This window comes from Eulemur rufifrons, chromosome 30, assembly GCF_041146395.1.
Source record: "Eulemur rufifrons isolate Redbay chromosome 30, OSU_ERuf_1, whole genome shotgun sequence".
Lineage (NCBI taxonomy): Eukaryota > Metazoa > Chordata > Mammalia > Primates > Lemuridae > Eulemur > Eulemur rufifrons.
The window spans coordinates 65916247-65943168 of NC_091012.1; the positions used below are offsets into that span (position 1 = coordinate 65916247).

At 48.1% G+C, this 26922-nt stretch overlaps 1 protein-coding gene across 1 annotated transcript; it reads left to right on the forward strand.

The window, feature by feature from the left end:
• Positions 1 to 5444: 5444 nt before the first annotated feature.
• On the forward strand, positions 5445 to 26922 carry LOC138378319 (glycine receptor subunit alpha-4). Its single transcript, XM_069463687.1, has 9 exons — positions 5445 to 5515; positions 8652 to 8782; positions 9066 to 9133; positions 9774 to 9997; positions 10135 to 10217; positions 11743 to 11883; positions 15456 to 15670; positions 20407 to 20556; positions 26632 to 26922. The coding sequence occupies exons 1-9, from the start codon at positions 5445 to 5447 to the stop codon at positions 26920 to 26922; spliced, it is 1374 nt and encodes a 457-aa protein (XP_069319788.1).

The following is a 26922-nucleotide window of genomic DNA, read 5'->3' on the forward strand; positions in this document are numbered from 1 at the left end:
ACCCACCAAACTTTTCCTTACTTTAGTGTTGTATCCTATTACAGCATTGAATTTATTCATGGTAAAACCAGAAAAGACAAACAGAAGACAAGAGGACAGACAGAAAGACTGAAAAAAGATGCAAAGAAAAGACAGACGGGAGAGAGGGAGAGATGAAGGAAGGAAGGAAGGAAGGCAGGCAGGCAGGCAGGCAGGCAGGGAGGGAGGAAGGGGTCTAAATAATCGGAGGCCACTCAGAGAAGCACCACAGCTAAGAGTGCTGTTAATCCCACCTAACTCTCCTAGTGAGGAAGATGCTTATTAGCAGTTGCAGACAAATACGTATGCACCACCAGAGATAATCATGGCACTTGGGCATGCATATTCTGTAGGTTTGGATTATTGGAGGATAAGCTTCTTGGGAGGGTGTCTAGCAGGTAACGACCTGTGTGATGTGACTAGCAGACAGATTCTGGGATGAATGAAAATGAAGCTTATTACTGCCTGCTGAAATATAGTCTATTTTCTAGGCCATGTAATAAATGCCCCACTGAAATGCTGTGGGAGGCACTTGGGCCCTGGGGCACTGCTGAAGACCCATGCAGAAGCCTTCTTTGGGAAGGAATTACACTAGTGACCCACTAGAATGTAAGCGACATGAGGGCATGGACTTCATCTGCCTTGTTCACTATTGTATCTCCAGCACCTAGAATATCTGACATATGATTTACATTCAATAAATATTTGTTGAATGCATACATGAATTAGTGGGAAGGTGATCCATTCCACACAGTAAATATTTATTCATTTTTCCAAGTTCTGTTGCTTTTATGTTCTGTAAGGGCTTCATGCCTCACATAGCATGGATTATCACAATCTCCAGATGAGTCAAATAAGATATTCATGAGCATGATCACAAGCAAAAACCAATTTACCTTTGAGGAGAGGCGTGACATGGTCCTATCATCCCCAAACAAGAATGTTGCAGAGTTACAAGAGACAAGAGACAAGGAAAGTCAGTGCAAACTCTGGAAACCTTAATGAAACTCTTCTGCACAGCTAGTGAATTACTCTCAGATGGCTTATGGGATGAGTGATGATTCTGAGGGTCCAACATGGGGGAATGATGCACACCTGGGTGCTAGTCACTACACCTTTCCTAGCTGGAGTTTCACTACTCCATTGTTCCCTGGCACTGAACAGAGCCCAGAAACAGAGGCAGGGCTATTGTTCACTGGTGCTATCCTGGTGCTGATACCTGGTTTGTCTTTAAGGACTAGGGGGAGCTCAGTTCACCTCTCCACAGGCCTCCCTCAGGTTCAAACACCCCAGATTTTGTCTGCAAAATCCATACTTAAAATATTCCACAAAAAGAAGAAAGCCAAATCTTTGAAGCATCAGACTTGATCCAATCACTCTGCAAAAGTCCGGAGAGCATTGAACATGTCTAACACATCTGCCATTTTGTTTACTCCACCTGAGTCTAGGACTGTGAAAATCCCACCACCACTCCTGCCTGCATACACACTGCACTATATCCTTAAGTCTGGAGGGCAAAAGGGCTTCCTGCCTCTGCTGCCAATGTTCCTAAGCACTGGAAGTTGAGCCCCCGCTTTCAAGTAAACTGTCACATCCTTGGAAGTTGAAAATAACCCTGAAAAGAAAAATTCATATGCAGCAAAAAGATGCAGCCTTGCTCCTTAGAGATCCAACTGAAACACCCTGGTCATAGTCAGCAGATTTTTTAAAAGGCATCTGTCTTTTATTTTAACCCCCCTCCAACTTCTTACCCCAATGCTTCTGAAAAGTAGCTAAAGCTCTGAGAGTTTCCTCAGATTGGGGAACACAGCCTGCCTTTCAAGGTACCCCTCAGCTACTTTCTACTTCAATAAGTGAGATGGACAATATGGGGGCCATACGATCTAGGTAATTGGAGTCGGGTCCAAGAGGGTATGCCAAATTATTCTCCAACTTTGACCCTCAAAATGCAGCCCTAGAAGCCACTGAATTTACAGTGTCACACCCAACACAGTATCCCAACACAGACGTGCTGCTCCTCAGAGAAGCCTGCTTGTTAGGAGGGCCCCTTTGCAATTTTCCCTGCACAGGGCTGAAATGTGACAGACTCTTTCCTGGAATGAAACATTTATGAAAATGTGCTTAATCCATTTTTAGTAGCTTGGTAGTTTTTTCATGACAAAATAATATCTTTCATCCTGGGAAACATTTTGCCTATTGTAGCTTCTATACAGCCTTAGCACTGCAATAAAGACAGTTCTCTGGCGAGTACGGCAGGCAATTGCAAAACAGGGAAAAGGTGCAGTGCATTTTGGAGCATGGAGATTCGTAATTTGGTAATGACAAGAGAAAAAGGTTATGCGGCAAGTCCGGACATGACTTTGTACCCTTCCCACAAAAAGATGCTGAGGTCACCTTCAGAGAGTGTGGCTTCCTGTTGGTGCAGGGAACTCTTCCAATGGGCATCTCTCCTGCTGCTTGTCAACTCCTAACAGCAGCTTACCCAATTCTTTGCCTCGTTTCCTCCCTTCTTTACCCAAAAAGTCTGCTTCCAGCACTCCAGGAAAGCTGTATCTCTTTACCATGTCAGCCTGACATTTGGTCATTGCTGCAGCCTCACAAGAGGGGATGTTTCCTCCCAGGAAGCTGGCCCTGCTATGATCTCAGCACCCAGGGACACAGGAGGTGAGGCCCAGGACAATGGACCAGTCCCCAGGGGCCTATGCCTTCCAATAGCCAAGAATTCCAGTCACTGAGTATGAGGCCACAGGCGTGAGGGGCAAGGGAATAAAAACTGCTTTCTCATTACTCCTTATTACCATTACCTCCTGCTGGCCTCTCTCTGTGTGTCAAACTTATCATTCTTGTTTGATAGGGAAAGATGCAGAGGCACTGAGCTTGAGGACGTGTCCCTGGGTGCCCGGGATGCATCTTCTAACAAATGTTCGCTAATTGACTCTAGTATGCTGGGAAATTGGTGGACGATGTGTCTCTGCTCTCAGGGAGTTCATGATATAGTAGGGGAGAGAGGCAAGTAAGCCAGCAACTGTGACAGAGTGCGACAGAGTGCTGTGAAGGGCAAGGTGAGGGTCCTGTGGGAACACACTGGAGAACCACCTAACTCAGACCACCTAACTCTAAGGGGGATGGGGGCAGTTCCCGAAGTCTCCTTGGACAGAGTGACAACAAAACTCAGTCCAGAGGGGTAAGAACGGGGGGAAGAGTACTTTGGGTGAAGGGAAAGCTGGAGAAAGAGAACAGGCAGCTCTACATGCAGCAATGGGACAGACGAGCAGAGCAACCACATCATGCAGGGCCTCGGGCTGCAGCCTGCGAGCAATGGGGGACTGTTGAACTGCTGAGGCCAGGGAAGTGACATGATCAGGTTTGCCAGAGGGAGTGAGTTACACACAGGAGCCAAGCACCCCCGTCCCTCCCACCCTCCCACCAGCTCCCCAGCCCTGAACTCTGCTGTGACAGGAGTGGGGATTGTGACACTTAAGGGAAACACAGAGCTGGTGTGAGCAGGCGAGAGGGCAGCTAAAGATGTTCTAGGATAATTGGTATTCTGCATTTACTGACCATATAGGAATTATTGGAGGCTTGTAATGTTTTCAGTCCCAACTCCAAAAGCCCAGCTCTCCCATCAATATTTAATGTGTATTCTTTATAATTCTCTTCTTTCCCTATCATTTGTGGTTTGAAAATTCCTCTTCCTTAATAACACAGCCAAAAGGGAGCTGCAGCAAAGGTTCCACTCATTGTTGCCTTGTTAATCCATCTGCATAGCCAGTGAGGCCCGTAAAAGAGCTTCCCACCCCTCTCTGGCAGGGCTGGGGAGGCCGCAGTCAGCTGCCCGGGGAAGGCGGCCCAGACACCCCCTCCCAGCACACACGCAATCAGAACTCCGCAGAGCAGGTGGGAGAGTTCCCCCTGAAGGAGAAGCGAAAACCCTTGGCTTCTCGCTGCTGTCATTTTGGAGGAGAAAGTGAGAGTGAAGAGAAAGGAGAGATGGAGAGGAAACGGAGATGGAGAGAAAGTCAGAGGGAAAGAAGAGAGGAGACAGACACAGAAGGTGAGACAGAGAAGAAACAGGGAAACAGGAGATTGGAGCATGAGGTGGAGAGAGGATACATGAAGGCAAAACTTCAGGGAGAGGGAAGAAGAGAGGAGGAGATTGGAGAAAAGGAGGGAGAGCAGGAGAGGCACTGGCGGTGGGGGAGGTCCCAGAGCTGTTGAGATGCCGCATGGGAACGTTCGGGGAAGGGCCTGGGGAAGGTCGGGCTGCTGAAGCACCTGGGTGCTGTAAGCAAATGTGCAGAAGGTGAGGGAGCAGGACGCCCACCCTCTGCCTCCCTCCATCCTGGGCTGAGGGCTACTAGGTCACTGCCTTGCCCCTGCTGCGATTCCTCTGAAGCCCGCAGAGCCTGCTGTGCCCCAGCGCTGCTCTGCACCACTATCCCTTCCCAGGGCCAGGCTGGGGACAGGGTGTGGGGAGGAGGGATTCTGAGAGCTACAGGGACCCCCAGGCTCACCAGAGAGGAGGACCTGAGGGAGGGAAGCAGGCAGGACAAAGGATGTGCAACTACCAGGAAGGACAGACTGCCTCGCAGGCAGACTAGACATGAGAAGGGCTCCGAAGTTCCTTTGTGTCTTCCATTCTCTGCACCTCTGTCCACAGTAGGGGAAAAGCTGCCTCAGCCCTCAGCCTCCTCTCGGACCTGAAGCTGTCAGCTTGAGAATACCCGTAGCTCCGCCTAAACCTTCTCAGGTCTTTTCCCCCTTATAAAAATCATTAGGACTTTCCTGTTGGGCTCGAGCTTGGCTCCAGGCTAAGAGGAAAGCTGTTGGGAGAGAGGGGGGAGCAGGGCCACCTAAGTCCCCTCCTCCAGCCAGAGAGTTAGAGGCTGGACAGAACACCTCTGGCCCTCCCCAAGCAGCAGCAGCAGCCCAAGCTCCTCCCCGGCACACAGACACGCGCTCTGAACCCCTCCAGCTGCTGCCGACTGTGCCTTTAAATTGCTGCTTTCGGAGGGTGCATGGAGGGGGGGGGTGGTTGGAGGGAGGGAAACATCTTCCTACTGGTCTCCCTCCTCCCTCCCCTCCAAGACTCTCCAGGGTTTGGAGAGTGCTGCCCAAAGAGAACCTTTTCTAGCTCCCAGCTGGCAGGCTGAGGCCCTCCGGAGCCCAAGGCAATCCCAAGCAGGAGCCGGTAGGGTTATCTGTGTCAGGATCATTTCCAGGGGAATAGTTCTGGCCCCTGACTGGTAAAGGCAGGGCAGAGAAGAGGCAGAAGAGAAGAGAGAGCGCAACTCTTAGCCCGGCTGCACCGGCTCCTTGCGAGCTGCCCAAGTTGGAGAAAGGCTCTGTACTTCTGGTGTTCCTGCAGGGATATCCCCTCTCACATTGGCAGCCAGGCTGACAAAGGGCTCCAAGATCCCTGCGAAATGACAACTCTTGTTCCTGCAACCCTCTCCTTCCTTCTCCTCTGGACACTGCCAGGGCACGTCCTCCTCAGGTGAGCTGAGCGGGGGTGAGGAGGTGCATGCAAACACCAGCCGGCCAAGGGGCAGCCACGGTGACTGGCACAGTTTCCTCTAAGTTTGCACAAGGCCCCCGGTCTGGAGGGCTCTAGGGGAGGACACACCCTCCCGTAGTCAGGACCCAGGAGCTTTTCATTAGAGATGTAAAGTCCTTGGTGCCGATGGAGAGGCTTGTGCATGGGTAGCAGTTTCCCAGGCCCAGGTAGGGGCTAAGTAGCTGAGCCCCAGAGTGGACGCTGTCTGTCCTGCCACCAGCCTGTCTCCCTACCGTCTGGGCCACACACCATTCAGATCCCTAAAAATGACAGCAATATCTATCAGCTGCATGCCCAAGAGGCTTCAAGTAGCAGGGGATTACCCCAAGACCACCTCAGGATGGAGCTGGACTGGCCAAACCTTGGACCTCTGCAGTCACCCTGCCTGTGTGCACATGGCTGGCTGCTCACTGTCCCTTCAGGGACATTAAGTAGCAGTCATTTCCTGGGCTTGCAAGCAAGACATACTTGGGGCTTTCTGTAAGTGACCCCCCACCAATTGCCCCTTTCTCATTAGACCAGGAGCCAGTCTAGGTTGGCAGGGTGAGCTGAGCAGGAAAGATGGCTGTTGTTTGGGCTGACCTGGTCATAAGAGGAGTGCCTCCCAAGGTGGAGGGGGTGAGTGCCACCACAGCATCCTCTTCCTTTTCCTCTTAGTCCAAGGAGCACTCAGGGATGCTTACCTCTGAGGAGCCTGCTGCCCCACTGCTTGCAGACACATTGGGTTGGCAGGAAGGCAGGCAAGCCGGCAGAGTGGGGCAGGAAACTTCTGAAGGGTGAAAAGCAGCTCACAGTGGAATGGCAGCTCAGCTGGAGTTGATAGGAGGATGCAGGCTGGAGGGGGCACCCGGCTGGGCCTTACTGGCCCTCATGGAAAGGAAGCTGCCTCAAAGCCCGAGCTCCAGTGGCAGCATTCCCACTAGAGCTTAAAGAGTGGAGGCAGTTAGAGCAAGATGGGCCCTTAGAGAGTATGGAGTCCAGGTCTTTCATTGCACACACGGAAACTGAGGCCCAGAGAGGAGCAGCAACTAGTCTAAGGTCGCTCAGGTGCCCAGCAGCAGAATCAGAGCTCTCCCCCCACCCCACTCCAGAGCCTTGCATGAAAAAGATTGTCAGCTCTGGAGCTTCCTAGGTCCTGCCAATGTGTGGGACTTTCCAGGAATGAAAGAGAGGAAGGAGTGGCAGCACACAGTGACTCTGCTCTTAGGTCTTCAGACAAGGTAGCCCCAGAAAAAGGGGCTGCAACAGGGGTTGGGGCCCAAGACAGCAGAGTCCACAGCCTATGCCAGGGTCTTAGGGCTGGGACTGGCAGGAGATGTGACCTGAGAGTGGGGCTGAGGATGGTAGGGAGGGTCTGGTTGCTCCATGTGCAGGGCCATGTGGCCTCCCAGCATGCAGGTGGCAGGTGGCCAGCAGCAGCAGCAGCAGCACCTGGCTAGCGTGGACATCCTGTGGTGAAGCCACAGACTTCTGCTTGCTCCAGCACCACCACCAGCCTCCTCAGATTTTCAGAGTCTGCTTAGGCCACCTGCTCTGGCAGCCCCTGCTAGGGGCTAGGGAGGCCTCTGTCTTCAGGGTAAGAGCTCCCTCTTCCTAGGGGGATTCAAGGAGACAGGACTCTAGGAAGTTACGGTGGGGCTGCCACTGACCTTCCCCCACTCTGGCTCCTTGGCTGCCCACCCTGGGCTGTCTGCGTCATGGTATATTGTGATAGATAGACCTAATTTTGAAGTCAGTAGCTCTGGGTTCGAATCTTGGCTTTACCACTCATTAGCTACATGATCATGAAGAAGTCACTTCACCTCTCTGATCCTTAATCTCCTCATTTATATGATGGAAATAATCATAACACTTATCTGAGAGGACTCTGTGAGAACCAAATTAGACAAGGTATGCAAAGCATTTAGTATGGTGCCTTGGCTATTTTTATTATTCTGTTGTTCACTGGCTGGTGTGTGCATTTACTGGGAAAGAGGGGCCCGCTGGCTCAAAGGATACTTACTAGGACCCAGCAGGACAGCAGCCATACTGCCTCCCAGCCCCACAGTGTAACAGCAGCAGTGGCAGTGCTAGTGCCTGGGCCAGTGATGATGGCAGGATGGGGCAGGAGGCACTTGGCCAAGCCAGGAGTCCAGCCTGAGCTCCACCCCTGCCACCAAGGCTTTGCTGAGCTCCGGGTCCCTAGTCTGTTAGCTGGTAATCAGGCATGTGGAAGGGGCTTTGCTGCTCTTAGAGGCAAACTTGTCAGAGGAGAAGGGGGCTGGCTTCCAAGCTAGGCTAAAGCACACTGGCTCCTTCCTCAAAATCAGGCTGTTAGGAGGAAAAAGACGGAAGTTGACCTCAGCATGTCCACTCTACTGGGAGGCTTTCCCATGCTCCTAGAGGCCCGCTTTTCCACCATATTTGCCAAAACTAGTTCACCTGCCTGCAGCAGCCATAGCCCTGGATTAAAATATAGCTCAAAACAGAGTTTCCTGCTGGAGCATGCGCCAGAAGCCAAGACTCCCTCTTTCAGAAGCTGGGTTCTACATCCTGAGCAGCCCAGCGTGAAGCCCAAGCAACTGAGACCAACCCACAGGGATGCAAGTTGTCCTTGAGCCCTTTCCATCCTTGCCAGATCATTTCCAGTGAGACATCACTCTTCTTTGGGTGCTCTCAAAGCACCTTCAGAAAGAGAACACTGGATGACGCTTCAGCCCGAAGTTTGGGTCCTCAGCCTGTCACTCAGTAGCTCTGTGACTTTGGACGAGTCACTTCTCCTTTTGAAGCCTCAGTTTTCTCATCTGTAAAATGGAAATAATAGTCTTCACCCCCCCCCATCTCATTGAGAATTGTGGGGGCAAAAAGATCTAATCTATGTGAAAGCACTTTTCTAGTACTAACTGGTGAGCTGCCATGTTGACTTATGGCTGTTTTTGTTCTTTTCATTTTGCAAATGGCACCCAGAGACCCATCCTCTCCTGTCCTCCTGCCTCATGGGGACATCAGTCAGAGGCGGGTGGGGATGGGGAGGGAGAGAGTCTGTGATAAATGCAGAATACGACTGGCCTCAGACTTCTTTACCTCTCCTATCCAGGGTGGCCTTGGCAAAAGAGGAAGTCAAATCTGGGATCAAAGGGTCCCAGCCCATGTCCCCCTCTGACTTCTTAGACAAGCTTATGGGGCGAACATCTGGATATGATGCCAGGATTCGGCCCAATTTTAAAGGTAAGAAACCTTCATCCTACAAAAGTCCCTCTGTCCCCACCACTTTTGGCAGCACACCACCCAGCCAGACCCTGTCACTTGCCACAAGGAAAGGAGACTGGAGGTCTGGCGTGAGTTCTTACAGCTGAGATGGGTCCTCTCCTCCCCTTCGCTGATGGGCCTGTATAGCTGGCATTGCCTTCTCCCAGCAGTGGCCTGGCCTGAAGCTAAGGGAGGGAGTTCTGAGACCTGCTTCCAGTCTCCTGGAATGCCCTGCCAACGGGCTGTGCTTTGCTACCCTTAGGCCCACCCGTGAACGTGACCTGCAACATCTTCATCAACAGTTTCGGCTCCGTCACTGAGACCACCATGGTAAGGGGTCTCCCTGTTCCCTGCTTCCACTCTAGGGTCAATGGGAGAAGCCCACTGGATAGTAAGCATTTCCTCCCTCTTCTGTCCTCTCCCTGTTTCGTGGTCACGGCTAAAGCCATGAGATGTCTGAAGTTGGTTACTTGGGAGGACATTTTTCCCTAGCCCCGGATTTCCATGGCTAAAGACAGACGAGCCTAAGCAGCAGATGGTGAAACATGTGAAGTCGCTTGGTGCAGAGCACTGGCTTTGGAATCAGACAAACTTGGGTTCAAATCCGGACTCTACCATCTCATAGCTGTGTGACCTTAGGCAGATTACTTAAATCTCACTTTGCCTCAGTGTCCCCATCTGTAAAATGGAGATCATGACAACACTGTCCTCACAAGGTTGGTGTGAGATTTAAATGAGATGATGCATATAAAGAAAGCACTTAGCAGAGAGCCTGGCACATAGTAAGTGCTTAAATGAAGGCTTTTTCCCTGCCCATCTTTGCCATATCAGCCCGAGACAGGCTCCTTTTCCAGTGGAAAATGCCCACTGCCCTGGAGATGCACTCCCAGCATTTCCTCCACATGGCTGTCCTGCCCTTGCAGGCTGGCTGGGGCCCTGGGAAGAGCACTGCCTCTTTGCACCCTCCCAGGACTACCGGGTGAATGTCTTCTTGCGGCAGCAGTGGAATGACCCACGCCTGGCCTATCGAGAGTATCCTGACGACTCTCTGGACCTCGATCCCTCCATGCTAGACTCCATCTGGAAGCCAGACCTGTTCTTTGCCAACGAAAAAGGGGCCAACTTCCATGAGGTGACCACGGACAACAAGTTACTGCGCATCTTCAAGAATGGGAATGTGCTCTATAGCATCAGGTGCACTTGGTGAACAGCCAGGAGTTTGCATCAAGGGAAAGAAGGCAGATGGAGGCTGAGGGGTGGGAGGAGGGTTCCCCTGTGCTGGGCTGGGCCCCAGTAAACCGATGTCACTTCTTTCTTTCTGTCCCCACCAGGTTGACCCTAATTTTGTCCTGCCCGATGGACCTGAAGAACTTCCCCATGGACATCCAGACCTGCACGATGCAGTTGGAGAGCTGTAAGTGTCTCTAGAGAGTCACAGAGGAAGGCCTGGAATAAAATCTAGTTAGCCCCATCCCACAGGATCCACACAGGAAAAGGACCTTCCAGAGTGGGGAGGGACTGGCCCAAGCACACCCAGTCAATTCTTGGCACAGATGATACTAGGAGCCAGGGATCTCTAACCCCTAGCCCAGTGTGTTTTTCCATCCCCACACTATTTGCTGGTCCGGCTGTTCCACAGGGCTGGGGAATGGGAAGATGCCAGCCTTACATACAAATGTGCTCATGCTAGTTGTGGGGAGCGATTTGAGAGGCACCTTCTCTGCCAAAAATATGGTCCATCTCACAGTGCCTGAAGTCATTCTATCTTTACTCCCCTGAGTCAAGACATTGAAGATGCCTATAAAAATGCCAGTGTGTGCAAGGTGGGGGCACTCTTTAAACCCTGATTCCCCATGAACACAAATAACCTATGTAGAGAAGTAGAAAAGGACAGTTCTAGGCAGAGGACAGTGCCTACAGTGGAGAGGTCAGCCAAGGGCTCCTCTATGGCAGGGGTGCCAGCCTGTAGGGACTGTCCAAATGCAAAGGAGTCAAAGGATGACAAGAGTGGACCATCACCTATTTCCACTCTTTCCCCATCTCCTGGGTGAGGGGAGACTGTAAGATCAGGAAACACCCACTCAGTGTTTAGAGAAGAAGGCTTATAAGGCTATTTTCAGCTGTGGTCAGCTCTTTAGAGTTTATAAACCACTTTCACATCCAGCCTCTCATTATCCCTTCACAACTCTGAAAAGTGGGTAGAGTAGCTACTATTATCACCATTTTATAGACGGGGAAGTGACTTACCCAAAGTCACACAGGTACTCTGGGTGAAAGCCCTACACTGGATGTCTGTGAGCCTTGGTGCTTCTGCTCCCATCCCTACCTGACACATGTGAATATAATCATATGTGTGGCATGAGCCTTCATGAACTGCTAGCTATCTGTGGACAACTTGGCATGTTCAGATATTAGCTCTCAATCTGTCCCAATTCAAGGCCCTGGCTAGGAGTCTGTGGTATGCACATTGTCCCATGCATGACTGGCAGGATATAAATAGCTCTTTCCTCCCTGAGGTGAGGTGGCAGAAGCCCTGACTCTGAGGCTGGCTCAGATCAAGACATGTGGTTGGTACACATGCTTACTCCCCTGGGCTTGAGATATGGCAGGAGGCTCCCAGCTGGGTTCCTTGACATCTTTCCAACCCTCTTGACCTGCTTTCTAGGTCTGCCAGAATAGTTTCTGTTTGGGCCTTCCTCAAGCTTGAGAACTGAGTAGGAGAGGAGTCTGGAATCTTTCTGATTTACCAACTTAGGATGGGCCCATGAGACAATGACCAAGTACCCCCTTCAGAAAAGTTTCCCTTTCCAAGATGAGCATGAAGCTCCTAAACCCCAGGCCTGACTCCTTGACTGTTCTCTCCTACCAGATCTAACCCTATCCCTACCCCCACCCAACACCCACACTCTGCAGCCCTCTGCCATCTCTGTCACTTTCAGTTGGCTACACCATGAATGACCTCGTGTTTGAGTGGCTGGAAGATGCTCCTGCTGTCCAAGTGGCTGAGGGGCTGACTCTGCCCCAGTTTATCTTGCGGGATGAGAAGGATCTAGGCTATTGTACCAAGCACTACAACACAGGTAAAAACCAGGATCTTTACTGGCTGTGAGCCACAGGAGAACATTCAGATGCGAAGCAAGGGGACAAGGCAGCCAGCCTCTATTGAAGGCCCGATCTATGCCAGACGTGGTTCCAGGTGCTTCATATACCATATCTCATTGTGGTAGTGATTATCAACACTATTTTTTCAGAAAAGGAAAACCGAGGTTCTAAGAGGTTAAATCAATTGTCCAAGTGACATAGTTAGTAAATGGCAGGTTTAGAATTCAAATCCAGATCTGTTTAACTCCACAGTCCGTGTTCTTGTTCCTGTCACATGCTGCAGAGCAAATGGGCCTGTTACTGTGAGTGGCAGGAGTTTCCCACTTTTCCCAGGGCCAACTCTGTGTAGAAGCTGGGGCATGCACGTGTGAGAGTGGTCAGCGGCTGTGCTGAACCAGGAGGGAACAGGCCTGAGGGCAGCGGCCAGCTTATCGTGCACACCTCGCACTGCCACCACCACTGCCCTGCTCTCATGAGCTGCCGTATTTTCCCAGGTGTGAAACGTGAGCCAAAAAGTGGAGAAGGGCTGCTTTTCGGTCTGAGCATCTGCCCCCTGCAGCTCCTCATTTCCCCTGGCAATTTGGCTGCCAGGAGCTCTGACCTTGAGATAGAGGCAACAGGCTGAAGAGGAAAAGGTCCTGGGTCCCTCCCATGGTGCACCAGCATGCTTTGGGTGCTGCCCCATGAATATGTGTGTGCATGTATATGAGGGTGTGGGGAGTGGGGAGAGAAAAAGGCCATTGAATTTAGAAAATGCAGGTGGGAGTGGAAATTGGTATAACCTTTTTTGGGAAAAAAGCTGGTAATCTGTATATAGGTCAATGGTTTTGAAACTTTGGTGTGCATTATATTCCCCAGGGGAGTCTGTTAAAATGTTGATTCCTGGGCTCTATCTCTCGGAGATTCCGATTACATACACTTGGAATAATGCCCAGAAATCTGCATTTTAACAGGTATCCTGAGGATTCTGATGCAGGTGGTCCAGGAAACATACTTTGAGAAACCTTAGTCTAGAAGCTCAATTTTTTTTGCTGCTTAATTATGCAGGAATCCCACACGTTGGGATGTATTATATAGAAATATTCCAAAATATTACATTGACTTTACACCCCAAGAGGGCTCCTGGGTCACTGTTTATACTAGCAAAAACTTGAAACTGTTCTAAATATCCACCAATAGGGCAGAGGTTAAGTAAATTACATAGTGAATCTGCCTGGTGGAATAGTATGCAGACATTAAAAAGGATGCTTACAAGGTGCTTATATGAATGTGGGAAAGTATGAGTGAAAGAAGGTAAGATTCAGAATTATATACACAAAATGATTACATTGTAGTTAAAAATCCATCCAAAAACATGCACTTAAAAATCCTGCAAGGAAATAGAACTAAATGTTTCTAAAAATATGTGGATACAATGGATAAGAGCAAGAACTTTGGGAGCAGATAGAGCTGAGTTTGGACATTACTATTTACTAGTTAAGTGCCCTTGAGAAACATAACTCAATTTCTTCATGTCTCACTATCCCTATCTGTGATATGAGAGATAATTTTACTTACCCCAAAGAGTTGCTATAGGATTAAATGAGATAAAGTATATAAAGTCAGGTTGCTTAGTAGGAGGATCATAAATGTTATCTTATGAATATTATTATTCCTTCTCTACTTCTCAATTTTCTACACTAAACTAGTGTTAATTTTGTAATTAAAAGGAAAACTGCTGGCCGGGTGCTGGTGGCTCACACCTATAATTCTAGCATTTTGGGAGGCCAAGATGGGAGGATAGCTTGAGGCCAGGAGTTTGAGACCAGCTTGAGCAAGAGCAAGACCCTCTCTCTAGGCTGGGCGCGGTGGCTCACGCCTGTAATCCTAGCACTCTGGGAGGCCAAGGCGGGTGGATCGCTCGAGGTCAGGAGTTCGAGTCTAGCCTGAGCAAGAGTGAGACCCCGTCTCTACTAAAAATAGAAAGAAATTATATGGACAACTAAAATATATATATACAAAAAATTAGCCGGGCATGGTGGCGCATGCCTGTAGTCCCAGCTACTCGGGAGGCTGAGACAGGAGGATCGCTTGAGCCCAGGAGTTTGAGGTTGCTGTGAGCTAGGCTGACGCCACGGCACTCACTTTAGCCCGGGCAACAGAGTGAGACTCTGTCTCAAAAAAAAAAAAAAATTAAAAAAAAAAAAAAAAAGACCCTCTCTCTACAAAAAAAAAAAAAAAAAAAAAAACAGAAAAATTAACTGGATGTGGTTAGTGCACCTGTAGTCCCAGCCATTCAGGAGGCTGAGGCAGGAGGATGGCTTGAATCCAAGGGTTTGAGGTTATAGTGAACTATGATGACGTGCCACAGCACTCTAGCCCAGGAGACAGAGCAAGACCCTGTCTCAAAAAATAAAAACAAAACAAAACAAAACTGCTGTTACACAAAGAAAAAAAGAAGGGAAGGTGGGACAGGAAAGAAAATGCAAGTACTCAGTAAAGGCATGTCGTGGCAAGAAGCTGGGGTGGGTGGGGTGAGGTGAGGTGGACTCAGGAACAGTAGGTGGTCACAGCACCCTACAACATGTCAAAGCCTTAATCAGTCATTGCTGAAATCACTGGCCTTGAGGAGTCAGGTAGGCCTGATAAGACTAAGCCTAAACCACAACAGAGTAACATATACATCCGCTCTCTTTTGTTTGGGTCATCCTGAGCCTTTGCTTCTGAGAGAAGCTCTGACCTAGCGTTTTCTTAGCCCCGGGGCCATGGGAAGCAGGATAAAGTGAAGAAGGCTGGCAGGGGAGGCAAAGCATCGGTCCATGTGCTTGGGGCCAATGCACTTTTTGTTGGTGGAATAGATTACTGCTGCCTGATGCTCTATGGAAACCTGCTGCCTGCTGTTCAGAGCTAGTCTCTGTTGGGCATTGTTTCCAGATGTTTGCTATCCGGCTCTTCTCACTTGCTTAAGACACAGGCAGTGTTTATCCCAGTGAATTGTTGTTGCTAGAGAGCTTCTGTTCTGGGGTACTAGCAAGTGCAGGCTGGGCTGCTGAGATCTGAATGGGAGTCTAAGCTAATTGCTTTGTTAATGAAGATAACAATAGTAACAGCTACCTATGTGCCCAACACCTCAAATACATGGTCTCATTTAATTTTTCCAATAGCCCACTGATGGAGTTGGTATTGTTATTACTGTTTTACAGGCAAGGAAACTGAAGCTCAAGAAGGTTGGGTGTTTTGCCCAAGGTCACACAGCCAATAAGTGGAAGGTTCGGGATTCAAACCCAGGGAGTCTGACTCTGGAGCCCTCCTGCTCTTTATCCCCTTGCTGTGCTGTCAGGTGAAAGTGCTAGGAGCAAGAGGCCAAGTCTTCAATGGCCGCTCTGAGAGTTCCCTTAGTACATACATCTGGCACTAACTGGGGCTATTTTGAAAGTCTCCTTTATTGGCCCAGCTGAGGTACCCAGAGGCTGGCCAGCAGAGATCAGGTGCCCTAGTCTTACCCTAGTTTCCTCAGGCTCAGCCACAGGCTAGGGACCTGGACCCTGATACATCACCTCTTTTCTTGCAGGGAAATTCACCTGCATCGAGGTAAAGTTTCACCTGGAACGGCAGATGGGCTACTATCTGATTCAGATGTACATCCCCAGCCTACTCATCGTCATCCTGTCCTGGGTCTCCTTCTGGATCAACATGGATGCTGCTCCTGCCCGTGTGGGCCTGGGCATCACCACCGTGCTCACCATGACCACCCAGAGCTCTGGCTCCCGGGCCTCTTTGCCTAAGGTGAAGAGACACGCAAGGGAACTTGTTTGCTATAAGGCTCTCCATTTCCCATTCATCCCATGTGCCCTCCTGCTCACTATTTACCTTGGATTTAAGGTTGAGAAAAGCCACTGAGAAAGAGCTGGTGTCCTGCATTCTCTCTTCCCCCAGAACATACTGCTAATGACATTGGTAACAATGTGGAGGCTGAAGTTAGTGATGCTGTATGGCTAGAGAATGAGTAGAAACAGTGCCTTACCTACTTTGACTTCCTTCAGGAAACACTAGCATGTCCAAGACCAAAAGATCCTTAGCAAGTAGAAATTCCTATTCCCTCATGGTACAGATAAGGAGAATAAAGCCCAGAAAGGTAAAATGACCTTCTCAAGGTTATACCCTACAAGAAATAACCAAAGAAGTATCAGGATTTTGAACCAATTTCTGTCCTCTTGCTGTTTCAGAAATCAGGTACAATTACAAAGAGCTCTAGAGACAGTGACCATTCTTTTGGGATGAGAGCATTTTGAAGTAGCAAATAGCAATTAGAGTTAGTGGACTCTGGTCATCTGGGGCCTGGTGATGTTTTGATTATGCAGAAATATTTGTGCTGATGAGACTGCACAAAGGTTTTCCATGCCTTATATCATCATGTAGGGAATTTAGAGGTCACCGCAAAGTCCTTATAGTCGACAAGGCTCTGAGTACATCAGAGAGCAAGGCCATTTATTCATTCAATAAATATTTATTGAGCATGTACTATGTACCAGGCACTATATTTTGTCATGGAGAAATGACAGGAAATGAAAGCAACACAATTCCTTGTGGATCTTATACTGAATATATTCCCTCTTGTACCGATTTGTTAGGAACCAGGCCCTGTGATCTCTCATCTCTTAGTGCTTGTTTCTAATAAAACTTTTTACTGGGAACTTAAACAGGGGGTAATCTGGGATATCCTGGTAATTTTGTAAACTAGCTATATGGAGTAGTGGTTGAGATTAGGAGATTAGAGTCAGGCAGATTTGGGTTTGAGTACCAGGCTCATCATTAGCGTGACCTTAGGCAAATTTCTTAACCTCTCAATCTCCTTGTTTATAACATGAGAATAAGAATATTACCTCTTCCAGAGGGTTATTGTGAAAAATAAATAATGTATCAATACACAGGACAGTGTTTGGCACATAGTAGCTGCTCAATAAATGTTAAGTATTGTTATAATTATCAATATTAGGTGTCAGGGTTGAAAAAATTGAGATTGAGTGGTGGATCTGGGATGAAAGCCGCTGGTGTTATCCACAATTATTTTTGAGTTGCCAGGAAACCTTTGAGGCAGTCCAGACCCCAACAGGGATAAACAGTGTCAAAGCTCGGATCAGGATCACGTGTCCCAGGAAAAGTTGTCACGGATCACTTTCCATAAATGTATTTCCTAGATGGACAGGGATATTGATGAGGCTCTGAGAGGCAAGCTGGACTTAGGCAAGGGCAGCAGGGCCAGGCTGGGCTGTGGTGGCTGTGTTTTGGTAGTGGCCTTGTATGGAGACCAGAGGCAGAAAAGTAGTTCAGACCCAAGAACCCTGCCCTAGTTTATTGCCTCTGCCACACAAGGAGATTCTCCTTTAACTCAGGGATGTACTGCAATTTATGCCTTATTCTTGCCAAGAGAATTTCCTTTTCTGGCCCCCTCCTGTGAGTGAACAGCATCCATCTGCTCCCAGGAATCACTTAGTTTCCTCGTTTGGAAAAAGTGGACTTTATTGGATAGTTGTTTGTTTGCAGAATTTGGTGCCTTCTTGTCAGATTTTAATGACTCTTTCATGGCCTCATTGGCCAGTAAGCAAAATATCCAGGCATGTACCCCAAACTAAATAGCCTCATTAGCCAGCCCCACAGAGCAAGGGACTCAGTAAACCAGGGAGTATCTGCTCACTCCTGAGTTTGTGCAACACTAGGTTTGGTGGGAGCCCCGAGGAAAGAGATGGAACCAGGCCAGGGGCTTCTGAAAGCCACACCAACCCCCACACCCCAATACAACTTTAGTGTTCAGGATGAGAGTGGCAGAGACTTACTTTGTAAGGGAACTCAGCTAGGGTGGCCATTCCCCATGTTCCCAGGAAACCATTCCTTCTTTGTCCTTATGGGGCCACCCAAAGGCACTGATCATCATCATTTTGCCAGGCCTTTGATCTCCTTAACTGCAGGAGGCTCAGAGAAGAATGGAAGGGCTAAACGGAAGCTTTTATCAGAGACTGGCAAACTAGACCTAAAGTTGCAGCAGGGAGGAAAGACCCAATTTTCTCTAGATCCTGTAATCTAAATGGCCTACAACTCTTGGGGCAGGTAGGTAGCTCTTGGTGAGGAAGGCAAAGAGAGAAGCAGAAGCCAGCAGAGACAAACACATTGCTAAACCATCCTTCTAACCATTCATTCAAAAAAAATGTATTATGTGCCAGGAACTCAGATAGACATTGGAGATAGAACAGTAAATGAGATAGAAACAGTCCCTGCCATTGAAGAGCTAGTGAAGGGAATGGCTAAGTGTGTGATGGATGCTAAGAAGGTGTAGATAACCTGGGCACATATAGCAGGACAGCCAACACAACTGACATGATCAGGGAAGGCTTCCCAGAAGATGTGGTTATCTAAACTGAAAGCTGAAGGATAAGTAAAAGTTATCCAGGTAAAGAAAGGGGAAGGAAGATTGGCTCCTTGGGAAACAGTGAAATAGTTCACCATGGCAGAATCATAGATTGCAAGGAGTGTGATGAGCCTGAAGAGGTAGGCAGAAGCCAGATGTCATGGTAATGGGAGCATAGACCATATCATAAGGGTAATGGAGAACTACTGAAAGGTTGTGAGCAGGGGAGTGATATGATCAGATTTACATTTTGAAACCAAAACTCTGGCTGCTGTTTGGAGAACAGATTGGAGGTGGCAAGAGTAGACGCAGGGAGACCATTTAGGAAACTGTTGCAGTTTTTCAGATGACCTAGAATAGTGAGTGAATAGATTCTGGAGATTTTTAAAGACCTATTATTGACATGCTCATCATTAACAAGACTTTCTTCCTGGTGCTTAGGGTGTCCTTTCTTTTGATGGTCCAAAGCGCCTTCATGGCCCTCCCTTGTCATTAACTCATTATTGATCTTCATAGGAAGTATTCGACATCCATAGGGCACAGTGGGACTAAGGGATGGTGAATAAAATAGGATGCCTTCTTACTAAATGGCAAAGTGGAGACACCAAAGGATGCTTAATCAGGGTGGTCTAGTAATCCACAGCCACCATCTCAATGACATTGCCCTAAAAGAAGTAAAGTGGTTTTCTTACCCTTAGCCCTGTTGTCATTTGGGGCCATATAATTCTTTTTTGTTGTTGTTGTTGTTGTTGTTGTTGTGTTTTTTGTTTTTTTGTGTTTTTTTTTTTGTGTGTGTGTGTGTGTATTAGGGTCAGGCAAGGGGCTGTACACTGTAGGATATTTGGCAGCATACCTGGCCTCTATCCATTAGATGCCAGTAGCCACCAACAGTTCAAAATTGTGCCACCAAAAATGTCTCTAAACATTGCCAAATGCCCCTGGGGTGGGCAGAGTTGTCTCCAGTTAGAAACCACTGAGGTTGAGGGTTTAACCAGTGAAGCCTGTTCCTTACCTGAAGTCTGCAGCACCTTCATTGCCCAACATAGCAGAGGCTAATGAAATAAGTGGCCTGTCTTAAATCCTCCTGCTGGGGAGTGCTATGGGGTGAGCTCAGCAGCTCAAAACTATGTAGGGAGGCAATCTGGCTGAGGAGGTGAAAAGATCTTTTAAACTCAAGCTCTGTCCCCCTTCCTGGCCCCACCTAGCTGCAACGCTGTTCCAGGAGAGGCCAGTGTTCAACCTTTACAAGGGAAGTGAGATTAAAAAAAGTACTTAGAGGCTGCCAAGGCAGGTAGTGAGAGGAGTGCACTAGGGGCCAGTTAGGTGGGTGCAAACAGTGCCTTGCAATTTGCAAAACATCCTTACAGGGGGTAGGTGGTGCACCCTTGGGATCCCTGCCCTGTTCTCCTCTCCAGGTTGAGAGTTAAGGCCACAGCTCACTCCTAAGCTCAATTCTTCAGAGCGCCTCTCGCAAAGAACAGCAGGAAAAACCACAGGGTCAAGGGAAGAACAGGGGTGGAAGAGGGAAAGGAAGGAGCTCCTAGTCTGTCAAACTATAGGCTTTGGCAATGCCCCTGAATCGAAAGCCCAGGACCCCCAAGTCTTAGTGCTACCTTCTCACTGGGTAATCTTGGCTAAGACTCTCTCTGGGCCTTAAGCATCTTCATGTGTGTCACCTGGGAATCATGGACCCTGCCCAACTAGCACCGTGGCTGTGAGGATCCCAGGAGATAACAGAGGGCAAACAAACACAGTGTTCATGTTCATTGCTGTTTATTGAAGGAAAGCAATCAAGAGAAGACAAGAATGAAAAGAATAATCAGAAGCAGAAGCAGAATCACAAAAAGAGTAAAGAAATAGAGGAAGAGAAGTAGGGGAAGGACAGGCAGGTAGAAGTAGAAGGTGGAGAGTGCAGAGAGGTGGAGGAGGATAGGTAGCCCGATCTCTTTGACATGGGCCTTCAGACAATGGGATGTATCGTGGAAAACCTCTTTAAAAACCAGAAGAAATTCAGGATAAAACTGAAGAACATCAGGCAGTTGATACGGGCTGGAGACCCACTGCATAGGCCATGGAAGGACTCCAAGAAGGTTGACTCTTCCATTGGTGAATGTTGTAGGTGTCGTACGTGAAGGCAATTGACATCTGGATGGCTGTGTGCCTGCTCTTTGTGTTCGCTGCCCTACTGGAGTACGCTGCAGTCAATTTTGTCTCTCGTCAGCATAAGGAATTCATAAGACTTCGAAGAAGGCAGAGGCGCCAACGCATGGTAAGTACAACTAGGGAGGGGCCCACTGCCTTTCTCCTTTGGACTCCTTCCTCCCTACTACTCCTCCCATAAACCAAGACCCAACCTAGCGGTTCAAGGACTAGACAGGCAATCGTGAGCCCTGGATTCTATTCCCAGGCTGGTCACCGTTAAGCTACGACTTGAACCTCTTTAATTCTGTTTACTTATCTGTCCAATGGAACATTAATCCCTGTGAACCATATAGTAGTGATTGATTAACATCATGGGCACAGTGCCCAGCACAGAATAAGCACTGAAAATGTTAGCTAGCATTAGAACCTTATCAAGTTAGCCAATAAGAGATTGCTTTGAGAAGTAGTGATGGTTACTCCTGGCTCTCCCCTCACCCCAGAGGCTCTCCCCTTACCCCAGGTTGTCATACACTAACTGGTGGTTAAGAATTCAAGAGTCAGGCAGGCATTGGTGCCTTTTCAGGTGAGCATTACAAGAGGGTCCCCATAACTAAGCTGGAATTGAAAAACCACTACTTGCCTCTTCTTGCTGTTGGACTTCTTCTCTTTGATCTTCATTGGGCGCATCAGAGTTGTTGGGTTTGAGCTGTTGTTCTCCCTCACTCTTGTCTGTTAACCCCATTTCTTCTACAGTAGAGTGATCACCTGGGGAAACATAAGAGGAATCTTGTCGTCATGACAACAGAGGTAGTTTATCCCCCAACTGCCCAGACACTAGGTGCTAGGTAAGTTGTCATGACAACCGAGGTGCCTGCACCACCTTCACAGAAGCAGGTGTCCAATTATGAGCAAAGCTGAAAGCTTTTGCTGAGCTACCTACTGGTTGCTTAATCACCAGAGAGACAGAGTTCTGGTTTGTCTTGAGCTCTGACTCCATGTTTGCTGCCTAATCCCAGCACTCTAAAACCAAAGGGACAAACGCATAATGACCTCTGGGTGCATAGGAAACAATGATCTTAACCCACTGTTAAAATCCTGGCTCTAAGCTGTCTGGGCCACACCAGCACAAAGACTTTTCCTAACACTCCACCTCCCACCTCAGCTGCTCCGGGGCACCCCTACCATATGTCCGCCCTAAAAATATCTCACAAACCACCTCCGTGGTTTCATGTGGCTCACTAAGGTCCCTTTCTGCTGAGGGCAGGGCTCCTGTCTCATTTAGTGGTTTGTCTGAATTTATCAATTCTTGCCTCACTTTAGTCCTTCCGTTGGCCCCTGGGAGACATGCCCTCTAGTGGATTGATCCACAACTGCATCTCCTTGAGTAGGACTCATTCTTCATGAGACCTAAAAGCCTTTCCTGGCCCATACAGCAGGTTAGAAAAAAAATAGAGAGAACTGGCAGAAGGGCAAGAAAAGATGATGCTCCCTTTTCTAAGCTAACTGTCCCCATCCCCTCTTTGGCTGTGTCAGATCTGCCTACAGGTACCAAACTCTTATCTTTATAGGGGTTTCTATCTTGATGCCTTCTCAGTGCCTACCTTGGAAACGAAGAGCAGGCTGCCAACCAATTCAGAGTCCTTTTGCCAGCTAAATTGCCTGTGTGGATGTCCCAGCAACAAAAGCCTGCCAGAGTTACTGTAGAGCTACTCCAGGTTGACACTAGTCCCACCTCCTTCCCTGCACCCCTCCAACTCCCAACTGCCTGTCCCCTCCTGCTCATATATACATTGCTCGTGAGCTCATAATGGAGCGTGTCATAGCCAGGGCTCAATTATTACAGAGTTATGACAGCAGCCTGGGCCCTCCCTGCTGAGGACCCTGAAGCCTGCCTGAAAGTGGGCTGAGGCTCATTATAAATGTGAATAAAACCTGAAAATCAAACCTGTGCCATTAATCATGTCCCTTTTTCAAGTCCTCTAAAGCCATTGCCATCCCATTGCCTGTAGCAGGAATCCTCGAGGCACCAAGCAGGCTGAAAAAATTGATGGAGAGTTAATTCATTTCTAGAACCTCTCTCTGGGCCTTCCTGTTCCAGGTAGAGAAGCAGAAGTCCTCTGTCTGAGAGGAGACCTGTCGGAGGAGGGAGGGGAATCGTAAGATTTTCAGAGAACCCTTAGCCAAGAGCAAATTAGGAATGTTCTAGGAGTCAGCCAGCTGTTGACCCAGCTCCAGGCTTAATCCTTTTCTTCTCTAATCTATCCTCAACCACCCATCTCCATGGCACGGTGGTCTCCTTCCATGTCACTGTCTAAAGCGGTTTAATTTTTTCAGTCTACTCCTACTTTGTCTTCCCAGCTAGTCTATAAGCCTCCCAAGGGAAGGGGGAAGCTCTCTTTTTCATCACCTCAGCAGGCCTTAGCACCAGGCTCTGGGCACAGCAACCGCATAACCCAGGCTACCAACTTTTGCAGGCTGATTGGCAAGGGCTCCCTCTCAAACTGAACGAGTGAAAGCCCTGCCATGATCAATAGAATAACTTGAGAACTGGAAGAAATTTCAAAATACTGCCCAGTCCTCTCAGAGGCTTGGTTCCAGAACCCTGGTCATCTCTCTGCATCCTTTAGCACCCTCTTCCATTCGCCATTCTCCAATCTCTTTTCTTCCAGCCTCTCTCACTTTAATGTATATCACTCTTTCCCATCTCCACACCTTACCTCCTACACTGTGCCTTCTCTCCCCAGCTTGCTTTTGGAATATCTACCCTCTCCAGCTTCTCAGCCCTTCTCCCCTATAAACAGGCACACAGAAAAGCTCTATTTCAACAGCCATGGAAGCCACAAAGTGGCGTTTAAGGTTCCATTATCCCTCCCCAGCACACACAGATACCCCTCAGAATTTGGCCTAAATAGATAATATTCAAATGCAGGACCACCTACCCTTGGATTTCAGGCCACCCATCTTCGATTCCTCAACTACAAGAGGTACAAAATGTTAAAATCAAAAAGAGCCTAGAGCAGCTTACGCTATTAGCCATATTTTCTCTCCCATGTGAAATGGCTTTTTTCCAGCCTGAAAAATATTAAATATTTCCCAAAAATTCCCTCTAGGTTTACTGTGATTGGAGAAAAGGGAAAATAATTGGATTTATAGAAACAGAAGTAGCAGTTGGATCCAACTTTCTCCTTCAGAGATTTTTGGCAAACATTCCGTGCTTATGTCCTCTAGCTGGGCTGCTGAGGGGATCAGGGTGAACAGTGGGGAACAGGTGGCCTGAGGGACCCTGAACTGGACAGCAAGGGAGAAAATCCTTTTACTTACCCCCCTTATTTCTCAATTCCTTGTGAGATATTTTGTTTGTCTCTGGTTCTTCATCTCTAAAATTGGTCCGCCACAACCTCTCCTGACAGAATAGTGTGAAAATGGATTAGAGAATACACACGAGGTGAGCCAAGGCCTCTGGTGAATAAGGCTATAGAAATAACTTTGAGCAGAGAGCTAATGCTGCCCCACTACAAAAACCCAAAGTGTGACCGCAACAGTGAACCGCTTCTGGCCCACACAGGTACAACTCTCTCCACAAAGACTCTGACAAAATCAAGGGTTGGGCGGGAAAGCTCTCTGGCAGGCAGATTTGGAGAGATTCTTTCCTGTGCTAAAAGTACCACTGTGCAGGGTGGGGCAAGGAGAAAGTGTTTTTCCTGCCAAGTACTTTGTAGCAGTAAGATTCTCTTCTGAGTTGGATCTTAAGTTTGAGACCCTGAGAGGATACTGGCTTCACAGGAGCAAAAAGCCATTCCTTTCCCTATATTCTGGTGCATGTGGTTCATCAGTCCCTTCATTCATTCAGTGGGTATCTACTGAGTGCCTGTTAGTTTCCAGGCGCGGTGCTAGGCACTGGGGAGATGGCAGTGACCAAGCCTGATGCCGTTTCCCAAGTTAATACTATGAGCCCACAGGCAGCACAGCAAAAAGATGGAATCTGTTGGCGAATCTCCGGCCTGAGTGTGCCTGCCCCCGACATCCAGTAACTGGCCTGCCCATGTAATGACAGGGCAGCTTCTGGTGATGTCATAATCAAGGGTTACTGGGACCCAGCACACCAACGTTTCATCTATGAAGCCACTTTTCAATGTGTTATCATGGCTGCAGAGGTCCCATTATAAAGACTGTATGATGTTCCTCTAACTGCACAGTGTTTAGAACCTACTTTCTCCACATTATACATATATATGTTATACCCATACAATATATACATATCTTGTTCTTACAACTTATAGTAAATGTCTCAGGTACCTGTAGGGTGAACAACTTTTCCTGATTTGCCTTGGACTCCCCCAGTTTTAGCAGTGAGAGTCTCAGGAACCCCCTCAGTCCTGGGCAAACTGAGATGGTAGCTGGCATCATCCTAGAAGGGGCCACTGCACTTCAGGTGATTTCTTAGACAGCTGAAGCTTTTACTCCAAAACTATCAATGCTTTTTATTTTTTATTTTTTTTTTTTTTTGTTGAGACAGAGTCTCACTTTGTTGCCCAGGCTAGAGTGAGTGCCGTGGCGTCAGCTTAGCTCACAGCAACCTCAAACTCCTGGGCTTAAGCGATCCTACTGCCTCAGCCTCCCGAGTAGCTGGGACTACAGGCATGCGCCACTATGCCCGGCTAATTTTTTTCTATATAGATTTTTAGGTGTCCATATAATGTCTTTCTATTTTTAGTAGAGACGGGGTCTCGCTCAGGCTGGTCTCGAACTCCTGACCTTGAGCAATCCACCCGCCTCGGCCTCCCAGAGTGCTAGGATTACAGGCGTGAGCCACCGCGCCCGGCCTATCAATGCTTTTTAAAATAATAACCATCTTTAAAGGAAGTGTTTCTCAACTCTGTCCTTTAGAAGTAAATAAAATTAGGCTTGTTTGGGTCATATGTAAAATAAGAGTAAATAGGCTATGAGTGGGGGCCTGAGGGCCTCATATATAAGTAAAGCTCTCACTATTGATCACTCAGGGGCTTTGGCTCACTCTCTCTCTCTCCCTCTCTCTCTCTACCTCTATTTCCCTCTCTGTTTCCATCTCTCTCTTTCTGTCCTTACTTCCTGGCTCCCAGCTGTGTCATAGCTACTTAAGGTTGTCAGCTGATTATTGGATAAGTGGCCTTTCTGCATTCTGCCCCATTACTTAGTGCTTATATAAAGTTTACCTTGCCCAGGCACAGTGGCTCACGCCTGTAATCCTAGCACTCTGGGAGGCCGAGGCGGGAGGATCGCTTGAGGTCAGGAGTTCAAGATGAGCCTGAGCAAGAGAAAGACCCCATCTCTACTAAAAAATAGAAAGAAATTAACCAGACAACTAAAAATATATAGAAAAATGTTAGCCAGGCATGGTGGCACATGCATGTAGTCCCAGCTACTCAGGAGGCTGAGGCAGGAGGATTGCTTGAGCCCACAGGTTTGAGGTTGCTGTGAGCTAGGCTGACGCCACGGCACTCTAGCCTGGGCAACAGAGTGAGACTCCGTCTCAAAAAAAAAAAAAAAGTTGACCTCTTCTGTGTTAATGTGTTTATCATAAGGCATGTGTTGTCTATGAATGGAATATGCATTGGGTAATAAATGTTACCCTGGATGTACTGACCCCTATTTCAAATTTACAGAGAAGCACACATAGCTGCAATAGAGTGGGCAGCCCCACCCTAATTTAGACAACCCATAAGGTTATTTTAAACTTTTGGAATTTTCAGCTTTAAGTTGAGATAACTTTTAAAAAAGATACTATATAGAAGAACTAATTCTAAGCTTTTGAAAGTCATTAAAGTCAAGTGCACTAAGTTTAAATATCTCAGCTTCACTGGCTAATGGTTTTGTTGTTCTGTTTATTACCAGTCAGAGATAACTTGACATTAAAATGTCCCTCTCACAGTGGCTGGCACTTCACTAGGTTTTAGATGGCTCTGAATGATGTTACGCATTTTACAAAGGCAGCTTGGGGCCTATCTGCAAACGGAATCATAACATATGCCATACATACCACATATAGCTGCTTAGCATAAATCTATCTCATGAGTAGTTGTGTAGCCATAAAAAGCATACAGTGGGCCTGTGTGCCCAGCCACCTTGTCTGCATAGCATCATCTATGAGATATTAATGTGTGGCCTGCTCTCTGTCCCTCTGCCTTAGAGCTTTGACCTCAAATTCTGCCTTTTCTTCCTTCAGGAGGAAGATATCATCCGAGAAAGTCGCTTCTATTTCCGTGGCTATGGCTTGGGCCACTGCCTGCAGGCAAGGGATGGGGGTCCCATGGAAGGTTCTGGCATTTATAGCCCCCAACCTCCAGCCCCTCTTCTAAGGGAGGGAGAAACCATGAGGAAACTCTACGTGGACCGAGCCAAGAGAATTGACACCATCTCCCGGGCTGTCTTCCCTTTCACTTTCCTCATCTTCAATATCTTCTATTGGGTTGTCTATAAAGTGCTGCGGTCAGAAGATATCCACCAGGCACTGTGA

What these genes read in the sequence shown, in the direction of transcription:
- LOC138378319 (XM_069463687.1), top strand. Translation starts at nt 5,445, where the DNA reads ATGACAACTCTTGTTCCTGCAACCCTCTCCTTCCTTCTCCTCTGGACA. An exon ending in CCAGGGCACGTCCTCCTCAG is followed by an intron (nt 5,516 to 8,651) that starts GTGAGCTGAGCG and finishes TCTCCTATCCAG; the next exon opens with GGTGGCCTTGGCAAAAGAGG. An exon ending in CACGATGCAGTTGGAGAGCT is followed by an intron (nt 10,218 to 11,742) that starts GTAAGTGTCTCT and finishes TGTCACTTTCAG; the next exon opens with TTGGCTACACCATGAATGAC.